The sequence below is a fragment of the Simochromis diagramma genome, unplaced genomic scaffold, assembly GCF_900408965.1.
Source record: "Simochromis diagramma unplaced genomic scaffold, fSimDia1.1 OVJJ01000344.1, whole genome shotgun sequence".
Classification (NCBI taxonomy): domain Eukaryota; kingdom Metazoa; phylum Chordata; class Actinopteri; order Cichliformes; family Cichlidae; genus Simochromis; species Simochromis diagramma.
Genome location: NW_024387375.1, coordinates 1,743,111 through 1,760,013, shown reverse-complemented (window position 1 = coordinate 1,760,013; position 16,903 = coordinate 1,743,111). Strand labels below are relative to the sequence as shown.

General features: G+C 40.0%; 1 protein-coding gene across 3 annotated transcripts in view; it reads left to right on the top strand.

Annotated features, from left to right (window-relative positions):
• lrfn1 (leucine rich repeat and fibronectin type III domain containing 1) overlaps positions 1-15,868 on the top strand; it is a 132,781-nt gene extending 116,913 nt beyond the window's left edge. For all 3 annotated transcript variants that reach the window (XM_040008682.1, XM_040008684.1, XM_040008683.1), the window contains exons 5-6: positions 9,212-10,607; positions 13,961-15,868. In XM_040008682.1, coding sequence (XP_039864616.1) covers positions 9,232-10,607; positions 13,961-14,861 — 2,277 coding nt within the window. In that variant the 5' untranslated portion in view covers positions 9,212-9,231 and the 3' untranslated portion in view covers positions 14,862-15,868. The remainder of the gene's footprint in view (positions 1-9,211; positions 10,608-13,960) is intronic.
• Positions 15,869-16,903: the final 1,035 nt, after the last annotated feature.

Sequence of the window (16,903 nt, the reverse complement as noted above, 5' to 3'; positions counted from 1 at the left end):
CTAATTAACTGACATGATCACAGGAACGTGTCACTGGAGATCACTTACCCTTTGGTTGTTTGAGGGATTCTCTAATATAAAGAAATGCTTAACGAGGACTTAGAGCTTATTTGTGGATAATCCCAATTTGCAATTAATCAACTATTTGAATCAATCAGTTATTTCAAAACGGTCAAATTAAAAACTGATTTCCATTTCTGAAATGTAAATATGAACATTTTTCCCTTTTGTACTCTACTCTTTTTTTAACAGACTACTGTTAAAAAATACAATTTTGCCAACCTGACAATGATTTTCAGTGTTTACTGCTACACTGAGATTGTCCACAAATTACTTAGTAGATATTATGTGAAAACATTAATTAAAACCCTAATTAACAATAATTAAAAGGCATCCCCTCCAATACATTAGATTACTCTTTTCACATGTAAATATAGGCTATTATCATTTTGCAGTCAAAAATAATGCCCCACCAACTTTCATAATTAGTTGTTTTTTGTTTTGCTTTTTAACTTTGAAAGTTTAATATTTTAAAGCATATTTATTATCAATAAAGTATGTTGTAATTACAGGAGCAGCTATTGAGAGTTGATTACATCTCTGAGGGGAGGTATTCAAATTGAAAAGAACAGGTAGCAGGTAAAGGGTAACAATCAATCACCCAAGCGTTCCATCAGTAAGTGGCATCTATGACTATACTTGTTCACTCCTGGTGTAATAATCATGTTCGCTGCCTTGTTTAGGGGGGCGGTTACAATTAGTTCATGAAGCTGCAGTAGCTTGTGCTTCTCAGTTCTTCTTCATTGAAAGTTTTAAATGGGATGTAATTGAGAAAACTGCTTCTGCGTGCAGACGTAATTATAATATGCAAATGCTCCTCCTGTTTGCGACAACACCCACAAACCCCTCCACCCCCATTGATGAGATGTGACCAGAAATCCCCGGGGCTACGCAGCCTCGGTTTCGGCGTCCACTGGTGGAGACAGAGCTGGCACCAATGAACTCCGGCTGTCAATAATTATGCCTGCATCCTGACAAGAGTCACACAAGGTCAGCCAGTAGTTCACTGTCTGTATCGTCTAATTGGCATTTACGGTTTCCTGACAAAGTCATGTCCAGGAAATGTCCTTACAATGCACTGTCTCTGGGCAGATGTTTTTCTGAGGTAAGGACACACTAATGCATTGTTTGTATACCGTTGCTTCAATGTCACATTGACATAAATGCTACAACTAACTACTATTGTTATTGAAATGCACTGCTGCCACAAATACAACCTTAACAGCCGATTTGCCCTTTAGGAAATGTTTCAAAATACTGAAAAATTACAACCATAATTGCCCAGAAACATCGTAAAAAGATTTAAATGGTTTAGTAACAAATTTGATGATGGTTACTTCAATTTTTCTTATCTTTTCAGCTATAAAACATCAGAACATTCTATATAACCAATAGGCAATAGCATGTTTCTGCAAGATTTAATGTTAGTAGTTAAAACCTACATTATAGTCACAGAGAACGAGTATTATTGGAGCTATACTTGATCAGTATATTAAATTTTCGTGAAACTAGAAGGTGCGTTCACCTCATATGACTGTTCTGTGATTTATTAACAGCTCCGAGTTCTTAAAGCCTGTACCTCTTCCTGGCAATTTATGTAACGTAACAAGAATTCATGGAAGTCCTTAATTAAAATTTCCAGCTGTGTTATCGTGGACATACAACATGTGGTTGTATACAAGCAGGTGAAGAAGCAAACTGTTCCTCCCGTGGCTGCTAAAATTAAGATTCACAGCACAGTTTTCAAGTTTTATGACTTTCTTCAAAGTTGCCAAGATGCACTATGATCCTTGCAGCTGTTTTACTGAATATGTAAACCTGGGTGTAAGCATTAAGTAGGCAGCAGCGGGGACGAGCTACGCAGTCATCAATAGGAGATGCTGTTTAAGATTCTACCTCATTTCTGCTTCATTTTCACAGCAATCTCTGCACTCTTATTTTTAGCCATTTTTTAAGCAAGCATCTGAATGTTTAAGAAAATGTCAGCATTTGGGCTTTAACAGATCTGTGCTGTGAATGTGTGAAGAATTTAGAGCATTTTTAAGAAGCAACAGATTTTATCTGTTGTTCATACAGAGCGACATTTACTCCAGTACTAGTCTGAGCCAGAAAACCAAGCTGAAAATGGCACATTTGTTGATAATCTTTTCTCCTCTTTCTTTATTCCTCTTGAGCACTTACTGCTTTTCGTTGTTGTTGTTGTTGTTGTTCAGTATGCTTATCTTTGTGTTAATGTGTAAATGCATGGATGTGAAGACATGTAGTTGTGTTTTTGAATGCAGTGTCCTGTAACTGTGCGTGGGTGGCTGTGTGTTGTAGTGTACTCACGTGTGCGTGCCTGGTGCAGAATTATGCTTGCTTGTAAATGATATATAACGATGGGTGTATTTGTTTAGTGGCAGTAACAGATGTATGTTATTGTATGCAAGGCTAACTTGCATGTCTGATGTTTACAGCGATACAGTGATTGTTTGCGTGAACGCAGAAGATGAAACTAATTATTGTGCATATCTGGCTGAGTTTGTTACTTAGTGTCATGCTATTTTCTTCAGTTAAACGCCAAAATAATTAAGGTAATTATTTTTGATCTTATAGCGAGTAGGGCACGCCAACAAATAGCTGTTGAGGTTCTAAGTAATTATAAATATTTAGGAACATTGATCAAAAACTGTCAGGGGAGTCAAACAAACGTGTCATTTACAGGCGTAGAGTACAAAAATTATACTCACTTTTATAACAACTAAACAGAAGATGTGACAATTTGATGTGGATAGATAGACCATTGGTTCTTATTTTCATTCATATGTGGAATGTATTCTGACCTTCTGCGTTATTGTCTGGTGTCTTTATTAGTCTGTTAGCTAATAAGAACAAGCTCAATAAGACTGTAAATGTGTCCGATAAGATTTACAGGTCAGCAACAAAACAGTATGACAGCTTCGTGATTCCCAAGTGGTGGGAAAAGCCTTATAGCTCACTTTTGCTACAGTAAGGTATGAGTTATTAAGATCAGAACAGAGGTACAGGTACAGCATCTTTCCAAACGTCCCATGTTTTTAATGGGTGGCTGGATAGGTGGTTAAACCCTTAACCACTGCTTCTACTGTGTTTGCAATAGACCAGTTGTCTTAAACCATAAGCCATAAGTGAATGTGAGCACGAATGGTTGTCTCTGTCTGTGAGTTAGCCCTGCAACAGACTGGCGATCTTTCCAGGATATACCCTGCCTCTCGCCCTAAGACAGCTGGGTTAGGCTCCAGCACCCCCTGCGACCCTGAAAAGGATAAGTGGAAGTGAATGGATGGTTGGCTGCTTCTAATATAAATCTAACTTCTTCGTGCAGATCTGAATGTCTGTCTGTGGTTGCTTTAATTCTAATATATTTAATTCTTTAATTTAAAATTCTTTGTGCCACTGGGTTTTCATGCTGGTTATTCAGTGTTCTCAGTGTGTTTCTGTTTATCTATGCATACATGACCCTGTACCACAAAGCAAGTTCGGCATACCCAGGATATCTATCCATAATTTGCCTACTCTCGGCCGAACATTGGCAGAGAAGCTAAGTCATCACACAGAGGTTGTTATCAATTCAGTGAGTTAACTCAGGGTTTCACGATCTAGGTATGAGCGTGTTCACATGAAAGGGGTGGCAGTGACAGGATATAACCAGCCAGAAACATGAACAAGTCGACTGACAGTAGAGTGACTGCTTTTACAAAGAAAGGTTGAACTATGATATTATAAAAATATGAAGAGGTTAAACATATAATACAGGCTGAAAGAGAGTTTCGCAGACAAATCAACGGTGTGAGTGTCGGTAATAGAAAAAGCTTCCTGCAGTTGTATAGCATTAGAAGTGCTGCATTAATGTGTATGTGCCATATAAATGTGTGTGCGCTTGAAGCGCTTTGGTCGATAAAACTGTAAAAGACCCACTATAGTTATAAAGTCTTGCCTATTTGAAGCCAGGAAGGAAAACTGGCTATACCCATTCACAGAATTATAAATATTATAACTCAATCATCAGGACACGAGGGGATCTGACAGATTACGATTAATTTTCAGTAACATTAATATTTAGACGTACTGATGACCAGATTTTAGTCTTTTAGCTGCAGCCCTGGTGGTGTTTAACAGGCTGAGAGTGGAGAATAAATGCAAAAACATAATTCATATGCACGCTTAGTCTGCATATGAATTTGATAAAAGGTCCAAAATGACACATTAAGGTTTGTAGGGACAATAAAATTGTTGTGAAATGGTTTGCAGCCAACAGGAAGAAAAAAACATCAAGGGAAAAAGTTACATATGCACATGAAACGGTATCAAGTTTGTTAACTATACTGCATTTTGCTTATTTTTGAAAGATGGAAACAGTTTTCATAATTATCATTTGATAACTGAATTTAGAAAAAGAATTTAGTGATCAAAAAACTTGATGACTAATCAATTAACTGACAATTCCCTTCGACCCCAGCTGCCATCTGCTTTAATGTAGTGCCAACGGCAAGAGAAAAATCAGCCCACATGCACTCTGTAGAACCTCAATATGCTTTATTCAAGACAGACAATTAATTTATGTTGTTGCTTCTTCATCCTGATTTGCAGGATGAAGAAGCAACAACCATCACAAAGAACATTTCTCACTGCTACACAGGTTACCCACCCCCAGACCCAGAATATATGCTTACACAAGAAGATAAAAGAAACCTAAAAACACTCATCAATAATTCCTAACTGAAGGTCAGTCATTAGCATCTCCACCGACATGAAAGGCGAAAACTGGTGGTTTGATAATGCTTCTGAATAAACTCATAGTTTAATGAGATCTTTATATACATTGAAATCTGAAACAGAACATACCAGAATTAACTGTCAAAACATTACATAAGCATTTTAGGTTATAAAATTAAAACCCTTTATCTTCACCTAGAGGAGTCATCAGATTTCCTGATGCTGAAATGCTTTCCCTGGGTAACTGCTGTCACTGCTGGCAACAACGCAAGTTGCAAACAGGTCCCTCCTGCTTGAGCGTCATCAACAAAGCAGAATGTAATCTCACACATCCTCGAGCATTAAAATAAAGTTGGGTTTTTTATGCCTGTTTTTACCACCCACTCAAATACACCTCTAATACAGATGATTCATCAGTCATTAGTCTCCGTGTGGAGGGCTACTAGGCTGTACTGAATTTTCTTCAAAACTGGTGTGCACTGTATTATAAGATGTAAAATTTAACACAGTCACGATTAAAACAAAACTTGTACATTTTATGTAAATTAGAACAAAATTTTTTATTGCCTCTGCCAAGGAGGTAGTGTTTTTAGTAGCGTGTGTCATTCTCATGTTTTGAGTGAATTCTGGTATGTAGGGGTGTAGAGTGGGGTCGTGTTAACAATCCAGTCAAATTTGGCTTACATCCACCGAGGTCTTCAGGGGTAACTTAATAATTTATTGGTGAAAAAGTGACAAAAAGCCTCAGAACTAGGCTGGTGTGGTGTGTATTGTGAACATATTGAAAGTGAAATATAAAGATCTGAAGGTCAAAGTGATAATAAAGCTATGTAGAGATTTCTCACTGACATTGTTTGTATTGGCAACATATAGGCCTATAGGGAATGATATATGGGAGTTCTAAACATCGCATTACCATCAGTGGAAGTCACAAAAGGTTACATGTTATTATTTTGGACATTCTAGTCTCTTTGTATTGGCAACATTTATTTCATTATGACTTTAGTATGTATATTACAGTAAGATTATAATCATTTAATTACATAACATTTTGAATACATGTACAATGTTCCTGTACAAAAAAAACCCAAACTTGTCATTAGAAATTTTCAACTTGATATTTATTACTAAACTTTTTAAGGTATGTTTTTAAAAAAAGAACAAAGAAAAACAATTAATGTATACAAAATACAGCATTTAGTAAATACTGCTCAGAGAGTGATCTGCCTTAGCGGAGGTCCAAGCTCTCTGAGTGGTTCCTGTATTCGATATACATTTAAATTGTTATTTCTGAGCACAGGCTAAAATTTTATCTGTATTTCATGTAGTTCCCTGTTAGGATCTCTGATTGGTTTTCCACAATCCTGCCATTTAGACATGTAGTAGCTTAAATTTGTGGCCAAGGCAATGAATGTCAAGGCAATTTTTATGGATTTTAGATGATTTCTGGATTTTAGGCAATGGGAGTGGTCTAATTTTTCTTTTTTTTTTTCTAGAGCTATACACTTTTTTTCTTAACTGCTTATTCAATTACATAACATTCTCTCTTTTTATTGTGTTTGTTTTGGTGTCCAGCAGCCTTATTTTCCTTTACCAATTCAAAGTATAGCCTCTTCAATTTCTTTTTCTTAGTAACACAGCTAGCTAATTCGCTGTGAAAGGTTGTATTGCATCATGGCTGGACATAGCAAATCTAAACTCCGGTTCACCTTGTGCTCTCTGCTGCTGTCTGCATATCGATTTGGTGACCGGCACTTTTATTAAGCAATAAACCAAAGATAGAAATGCGAAGCAGAGCTGCCCTTTTCTTTCAATTTACGTTGCCATTCATACATCTGTTCACGTCCCGTCCAACCTTCTTAGCGGCAACCATTAAGATCGAAGCCTCGCTTATCGGGCAGCTTAACATCATCTTAATGCAATTCAAAGACCTACATTCTACACCAGAGTTGCCGTGGCAACAAAGTTTTCCCCCTCCCTGAGATGCTGAAAGATCAATAGAGTATCCTCGACGGTGTGGCAGGAAGTGCTCAGACACAGATGGTCCTCTGAGAAACTGTGAGCTTTGTGGCCTAGTTAGCATCTGAATACTAACACAATCAAGCAAGGTCACCACTATATTGAAATTTAACAAACGAGTGTGACAAGCTCCCACATAAGAATTTACAGTGTTCCCTGTTGTAACCTACTGCATAGTTTCAGCTTTCCCCACTGTGCTTAAAAAGAGAAAATTTGGAGAATTAATTTAGACGAGGGAGTCGCACAAAACAACATTACTATATAAATTCTCTCTTGAAGACTTGTCCACACAGAGTATGTGTTTTTTCTCCAGGAATGCGGTCTAACCTCAGTATAAATGTGACAGATAGCAGAAAATAACTGTGTGCATGCTGTAATTTAGCGACTCTGTCTTAGAATTAGAGGTAACAGCTACGCCTGCAGAGTCGAAGCAATGACAAAAGGAGGTGTAAACACAAATGGACCAAAGGTCTTGGTTTAGTATCTCACTTAAATACAATCTACTGGTCTACTGAAATGTAGTCTAAAGTAGCAGCACAGCTGTCACTGCTGGGTTAATTTGATCAGCAGTTTATCTTTGATAAACTATCCCACTGGTTTGAACTTGTGCTTCAAACTGTTCTACTTCCCTCAGATAATGACATCACACAAATCCAGATTTTATGAGTGCTCTGATTGTGCAGCGCTTTCTCATAGTTAACGAGGTGTCGTGTTCGCTGTCAGACGGTTGCCAGCCACCCGGCCAGCAGTGCGCGTCTGTGCACGCGTGTCTGTGTGCGTGTGTCTGTGCACGTGTGTCTGTGTGCGTGTGCAACAGACCGAATAGGAAAAGCAACTGAGAATGTCCGCTGGTGTCTGGCGAGTGTGCCACAGGTTGATGTTAAAAGACATCATTGCACGCACAATTTCTTACTCCTATCAGTATTTACATAGAACTATCAAAACATAACTCTCATCAGATCAGGTTTGATCGCTTTTAAGCAAAAGGGAGTGTTTGTGTAAAGCGTAAGGGAAAGCTTGAAAGGTAGAGAAAGAACACTCTGCTTTCTTTTTTTTAATGAAATTTGACATGTGGCATTTAAAATATTCTGTGAATTTCACCGCAGGCATTTTGAATCAAATTTAATTTAGGGTTGTTTGTTCTGTTAGCACTAGATGCTTTTGCTTTGGGCACAATGGGGGAACAAAAATCTGTGGTGTTAAGGCCGTCAGCACCACCTCAACATAGTGGAATGTAGAAAAAGGGACTCTAAAATTAGATGTGACAAATTGGATAAAGCATCACAAATTGTAAAAAAAGAGACATCATTTGTGTTTAAAATCCACAGCCAGCTTTTTCAGGATGAATTAAGATAATTATGCTGGACCCAATAAAAAGAAACATTGCTGTTGATTGACACACTGGATCTGGCTGGGAAGAAGCGTTTCCCTGTGGGTTTGGAGAGTGCTGGGTTGCAGTAACCCATGTGTCAGTCTCTAAACCTTGCTGGGAAAAGTGAGTTGCCATCCCTCTACTTTAGCAGCATTAAAAGGCTCTCATCAACAGTGAAACACAAGGTATTAGTAGTCAAGATGAATGCCAAAAAGGGTAAAACCACTGGCAATATAACATCAGCACGTAGCTAGTGTGCTCCAGTGGGCTTTTTATGGTTATTACTGCCAAGGACTTCTTTTTACTCCTGTCACCACAGGCGTGTTCTCTCAAAGACTGAAATCAATATTTCTAAATGGGAATCAGAGAATCTGAACATCCTCAAAACCTGGGAATCACTCAATAATGTTTCCATCGGATGAACAATGAAAACAGGCCGCATTTCTACTTTTTCCAGTTTTATTTTTCCTTGCCAAAATTTACATGACAGGTTTCTGTCTAATTTTGTTGTACATCTCAGAGGCATAGCGAGGGCAGAGAGTATGAAAAGGTTACAGAAATCACTGAGTACTCTTGACAAGCGCCCTTTCTACCTTTAATTCTCCTCCCTGATGTGGAATTCAGAGCAAGGAAAACACACAAGCCTTGTTCCATGATGGACATGTACATGGCATGGTTACCTAATACAGGAAAACTGCCCTGTGATCATTCAGGAAATTATATGGCCCAGTGGTGATGCAGCCTGGTGGCACAAAAAAACCCATTCTGTTATTTCCATTAAAAAGCTCCAGAGACATGGGCTTCTGACAGGGTTGGCGCAGCCTTTCATCATCCCAGGTGCCATTATTTCAGAAAAGCTCCATTTCATTTTGTGATTGATACCTTGCTGGCAGTCTCAGCAACCTTGGTCAGTCTGTGGGTTTTTTGCAGCAGGCTCTCAAAAAGCCTGGTACTATTTATTCATTCAAAGATTTCTGTTTTTTTGACTCTGTTTCCCCTGTTTCCCTTTGTCTATCTCACACACAGGATCTGGAAACCGATCAACAATGGAGCGGCTGGTTCTTTGCATGTTGCTGTCTGCAGCCCTGGTGAAGGGATACAGCTGCCCCGGCCGCTGCATCTGCCAGCACCTCTCCCCTACTCTGACTCTGCTCTGTGCTAAAACCGGTCTGTTGTTCGTGCCCCCCACCATCGACCGCAAGACTGTCGAGCTGCGACTCACTGACAACTTTATCACCATCATCCGCAGGAAAGACTTTTACAACATGACTAGTTTAGTCCACCTCACTTTGTCCCGCAACACCATCAGTCAGATCACACCCCATGCCTTTCTCGGCCTGCGAGCCTTGCGGGCGCTCCACATGGATGGAAACCGTCTCAGTGCTATAAAAAGCGAACACTTTAAAGGCCTCGTCAACCTGCGGCACCTCATCCTCGGAAACAACCAGATCCACCAGGTGGCCCCCACCTCGTTTGATGAGTTTGTTTCCACAATAGAGGACTTGGATCTTTCCAATAACAACCTGCGCACCCTTCCCTGGGAAGCTATAGCCAAAATGACCAACATTAACACCCTCACACTGGACCACAACCTAATTGACCACATTGGAGCAGGGACCTTTACACTGCTCACTAAGCTAGTCCGCCTGGACATGACCTCTAACAGGCTGCAGAAGTTGCCGCCAGACAGCCTGTTCCAGCACGCTCAGGTCCTGTCTGATGCCAAGGACTCCAGCTCGTCTACTCTGACCGTGAGTTTTGGGGGAAACCCCCTACACTGTAACTGTGAGCTGCTGTGGCTGCGCAGGCTAACAAGAGAGGATGACTTGGAGACCTGTGCCTCCCCAGAGCACCTCATGGACAAATACTTCTGGTCTATTCAAGAGGAAGAGTTTATCTGTGAGCCACCGCTAATCACCAAACATCTTACCAGTAAGCCTTTTGTGATGGAAGGGCAAGGAGTGACTCTTAAATGCAAAGCTGTGGGTGATCCGGAACCAGATATTCACTGGCGGTCACCAGACGGCAAGCTGGTGCATAACAATTCCCGCACCGTCTTGTATGATAATGGCACCCTTGATATTCTCATCACCACTCTGAAGGACAGTGGGTCATTTAATTGTGTGGCATCCAATGCCGCAGGCATCGCTACAGCTGCTGTTGAGATCAACATGATCCCCTTACCCTTGTTTGTTAACAACACAGGCCACATGCGTGAGGACCCTGGACTCTCAGACATCACCACCTCCTCCAAATCTGGCAATGACACCAAGGGCTATGACAAGCAGGACAGAAGGGTGATGGTCACTGAACTGACCTCCTCCTCCGCTGTGATCCGCTGGCCATCTGAACGCCATATCCCTGGCATCAGAATGTACCAGATTCAGTACAACAGCACGGCAGATGATACTTTGGTGTACAGGTAAGCTATGAAGCCGGGATGGATGAACGAGGGTAGATAGGGATATGAGGAAAGGTGAGACATCTGGATTGACCATCTGCTGAATGACACAGCTGTCCATTATGGGAGGTTGACATATCCCAAGGAAGCAAAATGATTAAGTGCGTCCAAAAACAAGCAACTCCTCTAGTGCAGTCAGGAGAGAGAGTTATACATAAATGAAAATGTTACTGTGCCGAAATTGTACAGTACGCTTAAGATATTTATATTTTCTGTAATTGCTTGTTACATTATGACAGAGCACTCAAGCAGCTGAACTGCTTATGAGTCCAGCACCCTAAAGGACTAAATAGTCTTTTCAGCATCATTAAAACATAATATGACAACAACAATAACACTGAGGCTAACTATTTCACTGCATGTAACTGTTTGTTTCATTAGCAAGTGTCTGCATTAATTGGTTGCAACACAGAGTGTGATTACATGTGGTTGTCTAATGATAGGCTTGGTTATAGCAGTGGAAGAAGGAGTCAGATCATTTACTTACTGTAAGTTAAAAGTACCAGTACAAGCACTACAAAAATATTTGTTTACAGATGAAAGTCCTCAGGGCTGCCCACAGTAACAGCATACATCTGAGGTGTCATGAGAGGATTAATATGCTTTTGCTCAAAACATTGTAAGCAATTTGGGATTTTATACTGTTTTTATGAGCCAAAAATGAGAGTCAGCGGTTTATATATTATTCATATCATTATTGACCTCATAGCTGATGTGATAACATGGAATGGCATATTTAGATGTTATAGAAAGTTGAAATAGAGCTAGTCATACCCCCCTGCCTAAACTTTTAGATCCATAAGTCTGTAACAGTGTATCATATTTTAGATACTCATATTGTTTTGTATCTAAAGTGAAAAATAATTAGCTGGTAACTGTAAACAGAATGAAGTGGATTGTATGAAATATGAAAGTGATTTCAAACTTTATTGCATTTGCTTTTGTTGTGTCTTGGTTACACAAAGAACATTGTCAGCGCAGGCAAATTGTTAACAGTGAGTTACATTATAAAGTATAAGATAAATTGCAGCTGCTGCTACAATTTTGTCAGTGCCACAGCGCCTGCAACCCATCCATCACCCCAGAATCTACCTGTGGGTTTCAGGGGGATACTTATTTAACACTTCTCAGTTGTATATGTAAAAATTTTGTAGAGTTTGGAGTATAGATGACAAGTGTTAGATATATGATACTGAAATGAAATGTAACTGCTAAAATCTTTTGCAGCTTGTTTGTAGCTGCTGGAACTAGAAGCTTAAGACTTACCTAGCTGAGCAACTTGGAATCGAAATCTTGTGTGTACATGTAGGTTATGCAGGATTACCCTTTGTAACTAACCATGTGGTGATGCCATCAAAGCAGTTTTTTTTGAAAATGTGAAAAATTCAGCTTTCTGCCAAGTTTCTATTTTGTAGCGCAGACAGTTTGTGAGATATTGTGGCCAATTATCATAAATAATGTCAGCAAGATGGCTTTGTGTACAGGGGAGTAATTGCAATGAATGAGTTTGTTTTGGTCTACTAGTTTGAGGTAATTTGAACCCATCCACAAAAAGAAAAAATATGCATAAACTCACAAATCCTCTCTGCCCCCTGTTTTATGAAGAGCTCATGTGAAAGACCAGGAAGAGTATGGAAAGTATGTCTAGCAACAATAGGCGTTTGCAAACAAGATTTGACTAATTACAGAAAAAATATTCATGATATCTGAAATTGAACATATGGATAATGTTCATGGTCAACAGTTTGGAGTTGTCTGTGAAGATTCTCAGTCATCCAGGTCATTGTAGTCTAAGGAGCTCGGAAAGATCCCTTCCCAGACGCCTTATCGCCCACTCACACCCTGGGCCACATAACCTCAGTAAATCAAACCTTGGCTGATTGTGACCCACACCCATTTTCACACCTTGGCTTGTGTGATTAGGTAGAGGATCGTAGATGTAGAGGATAGAGGGTCCATGACCCTCTTGGGGACACTCCCGTAGGGCTTAAAACCTGGGAACCTCCACCAATTGCTCTTACAACTGAAGAAGCTTCTCGGATGAGAGGTGAAACATCTTCAAGGAACCCTAGAGAAGTCCAGACACTTTTCTTTCCAAGCTCCTTACACTCAGTTTGGAGTTCTACCTATCTTTTTTGTAAGGAATCCCAGGACAGAACAGCACTTGAGGAAATCTACCTTATTATCTTCCAACAAAGTGTTTGAAATTTGAAGTAAACTATAAAAATAGTTGTTTGAGAATCATTATCGCTTACAGATGGTCTTGATTTTATTTCAAGCATAAAGCACAAGTACATGGAGAAGTTTTCCACGTTTCAGCATTGTAGCGTTAAGATTTCTTGGGCGATTCATCATTTTTTTAGAATTCTGATAAAATTCCCAACTACCACTAGTTTAAAAAATTAATATAAAAAAGTTGCAGCAATTAAAACGTTTTGCATGGTTACACTGGATGAGCTTACTCTTTAGAATAATGGATAAAAATTACCATTTGCAAACACTGTTAAAGTGTGAGAATCTGAAGTTTCACGTGTTTATTATGCAAAACGTGACACAAATTAACTGAATCTATTTCACTGAAAAGCATCCCAGGATTTATGTATTCACAGAGTAAGTTAATAATAGTGGTTGACTTTCTTTCTTTCTTTCTTTTCTTTCTAGGTTTTATCAGATATAATGAGTTGCTCTCCTGTATAATTTTCTCATCCCGTTTTAGCATGGAGCTGAATGTTGTTTTGTCTTTAGGTGGTACATTATTACCTACAAATGATAACCATCAAAGTCTTCCCTTAGGGAAAAGGAACAAGCTTCTAATTATATTAACGCCAATGTTGACCTGAAGACAATGCCTTTCTCCTTCGTACTTAGAGTCGTGTAATCTTACAGTTGCCAACAAACTGTGACCTTAGGTATTCACACATCCAAACTGTCTTCACTTCATGCGTCACTTGTCCTCCAGCCTGCAGCTGTTGTGGCATATACTCGAGACAGTGAGCCTCTCCTGCCTTTTTTATCACCTTCGCTGTCACTTTGTTAGACACAAACCAAATCGAGCAACTTCTCACAGCCTTTTTACAATATAATACAACATATGCACTTAGAAGTCACCTGTATTGAAGTGTGATGTTTTTTATGTCTGTCTACCAGAGTGATATTTAAAGTTTGTGGTAATGGCACTGTTACCTTATTCTGATGCAGAACTGACACCTCTGTGTGATTTAACACACCTTGTGCAAATCAGTGCATGTGGGTGTTGTAATTCTTAAGATTACTCCTCCACATCTTCATCACTGCGCTGTTTCTTTTCTCCGCAGAATGATCCCATCCACCAGCAAGAACTTCTTAATCAATGATCTGGCTGCAGGACGGGAATACGACCTTTGTGTGCTGGCGGTTTACGATGACGGCATCACTTCATTAACAGCTACCCGTGTGGTCGGCTGCGTACAGTTCCACACAGCCAGTGAGGTCAGCCAGTGCCGTTTCATGCACAGCCAGTTCCTGGGAGGCACTATGATCATCATTATTGGTGGTATAATTGTTGCTTCGGTGTTAGTGTTCATCATCATCCTGATGATTCGTTACAAGGCCTACAGCAGCCCGGAGGACAGCAAGACCAAGGTCAGCTGTAGCATGCACTCCCAGACCAATGGAAGCCAGCACCGGCTCCAGCGTTCTGCCTCCAAGCAACCTTCTGACGAAGGCCAGCATGAAGCCCTAGCACCCAAAGAGTGCATGGCACTGGTGCTGAGGGTGGACGGTGAGAAAAAGGAGGATTCAGCAGCCACAACTGCCATACTGGAGGTGGAGCTGCCTCCCATGACTGTAGACAAGATGAAGAGAAGAACCAGCCTGGATGGAGAGCGCTCTGGTCCCCCATCTGACGACACGCAGATGGACAATAGCCTGACAGGCTCCACCATGTCCCTGTGTCTCATAGGCCCCAATGCTGGCACCAAGGAGGCTCCCAGGCTCAAGGACAAGAAGAGTACCCTGGCCAACATGGGGTTGCTCCCTAATGAGCTAGCACGAACTAGGCACAGATTCTCGTTTGACGGCGGGGATTACTCCATTTTTCAGAGTCATAGTTACCCACGCAGAGCGAGGACGAGGTGGCACAAATCCACCAACCAGCTCAACATGGAGTCTTCGCCGCTCGCCAACAGGAGAGTTACATTCAGCAGCACTGAGTGGATGCTAGAGAGCACAGTCTGAGTAAAGTAGTGTAGCCAAAAGAAATGGCTCAGCCACATACAAACACACACATGTAAAAACACGAATATGTCTACATGCCATATGACACACTTTCCCAGCACACAGCAAGAGATAAACACAAGCACACATACTGAGACGAGCTTTCTGCGAGTTGCTGGAGAAGAACACGGTCTCGTTCATCCTGCCTCCCCGTCATGCTCCCACAGAAGTCTGTTGGCCATGTCCTTTCTTTATGCAGCAGTGCCTTATTCTAAAAAAAAATGTACGAATGGAGGATGCTGCTCACTGTAGTCATAAACCGTCCTCTCTACCACTGCTTTCCAATACTGAGAACGGGAAGCATTGTGTTGGATTTTTAATTTTCTCCTTTTTCTGTGATATGCCAAGGGGGTGTGGCGTTAGGATGTAACTGTTTAATTGTAAAAAAAAAAAAAAAAAAAAAAAAAAAAGAAGAAAGAAAAAAAACTTCATCATAACTGTAAAGTGAACAGCCAGGTATCCTGTTATGTCAATCATGTTTTGGGTTCATAAAATTAAAAAAAACAACAACAAAAAAAAAAACTTTTGCACAGAAGACACGAGATACAAGGACAAGTATCACCACCAGTCTATACAATAATGATTATTAAAAGAGAGCGGAATTTTACAAAGGCTGATTTCTTATGTGTTTGCATAGAGAAGATGGACCTGGAAACCTGCCATGGATTCCTCTCTGACGGTCGGACTGTATGATATTAAAATCGGTATTGTTGCAGATGTGACTGTATATTAATGGGTACTGTATCTGGCTGGTCTGGATAAAAGACAACAAACAAAAAAGACATATATAAGTATATTAAAACATTGGTGTATGTGTACTAACTATGTAAGTAAGTAAGTCATATGTCACATGACTTTTTACAAAGCATTTGGGTGTTGGCTGCAAGTTTTTACATTAAAAACCTGTGTCATCACACCTCTCCCTATTTAGTATGTCAAGGTTTGGACCATCTACTCCCTCACGAAGGGTATTAAATTTTTTTGTGTGGGTTAACTGTATCAGTGGCGTTTCCTTCTTGTGCTGCAGCAGTAGGAGGGTGCGCGCGCGTGTGTGTGTGTGTGTGCGTGAGTATGCGTGCGTGTGCGTGTCTGTCCACTGCAGGAAGGGACACACAAATTCAGAAGATAAATATTTGATTTCTCTGTGCTATTTATAAGGCTTCTGTGAAAGCTCCTCTATGACCACTGAGCAGAGTGGTAGTGGGACGAGGAGGGGACACGATAACTGGACGTGGTGCTGAATTCAAATGCAGCCAGCTGTTATTATCAAGGGTGTACGATCTGAGGTGTGCCACTAGGGGGAAACAAAGCTCTGCAAGGTTCCTAATTAATTGCATACTGCAGTGAGGATATATTAATAACCATTTGAACACGGCCTGTGTAGCATCCTGTTTTTAACTTGTATATTAAACAGCAGGAGAGGAATTTACTTTCAAACATGTAAAATCAGTACTGTACGTATCACTTAATAAATCATTATAATGCAGTTGTGAGTTATCAGGACGCTTTTAAGTGCTTGTTAATGTAATTATCAGCATCTATAGCTGGTGTGGAAACATAAAATCAGTAACACAAAATACGACAGCAGCAGACTATAGTCATATTTAATGAAATATGTTTAACAAATCCTCAAATTGAGTTATTAAAAATTCATTAAGTGTTTATACATATTAAAAAAAAATTACTCGGGCAGGTTTAAACTGCCGGTAAACATGTTCATTCATCAGTGGATTTTTCTATTACCCAAGTGCCATTGTGAAATATGTAATAATAATTAACTGTTACATTAAAAATTTAGATATGCCAAGAATTTATACAAACACCTGAAATGTCAAAACATCTGCTTACAACGGCAATATATTGTATTTTAAACCAGCTGTTTATGTAGTGCATACAAATGCATGATACAGCAGGCGAACTCAAGTGTTGCTAAAAAAAAAAAAAAGAAAAAAGATCGGACAACAGGAAAAGATATGATCAGAGCAGATGAGGGGTATTTGCTT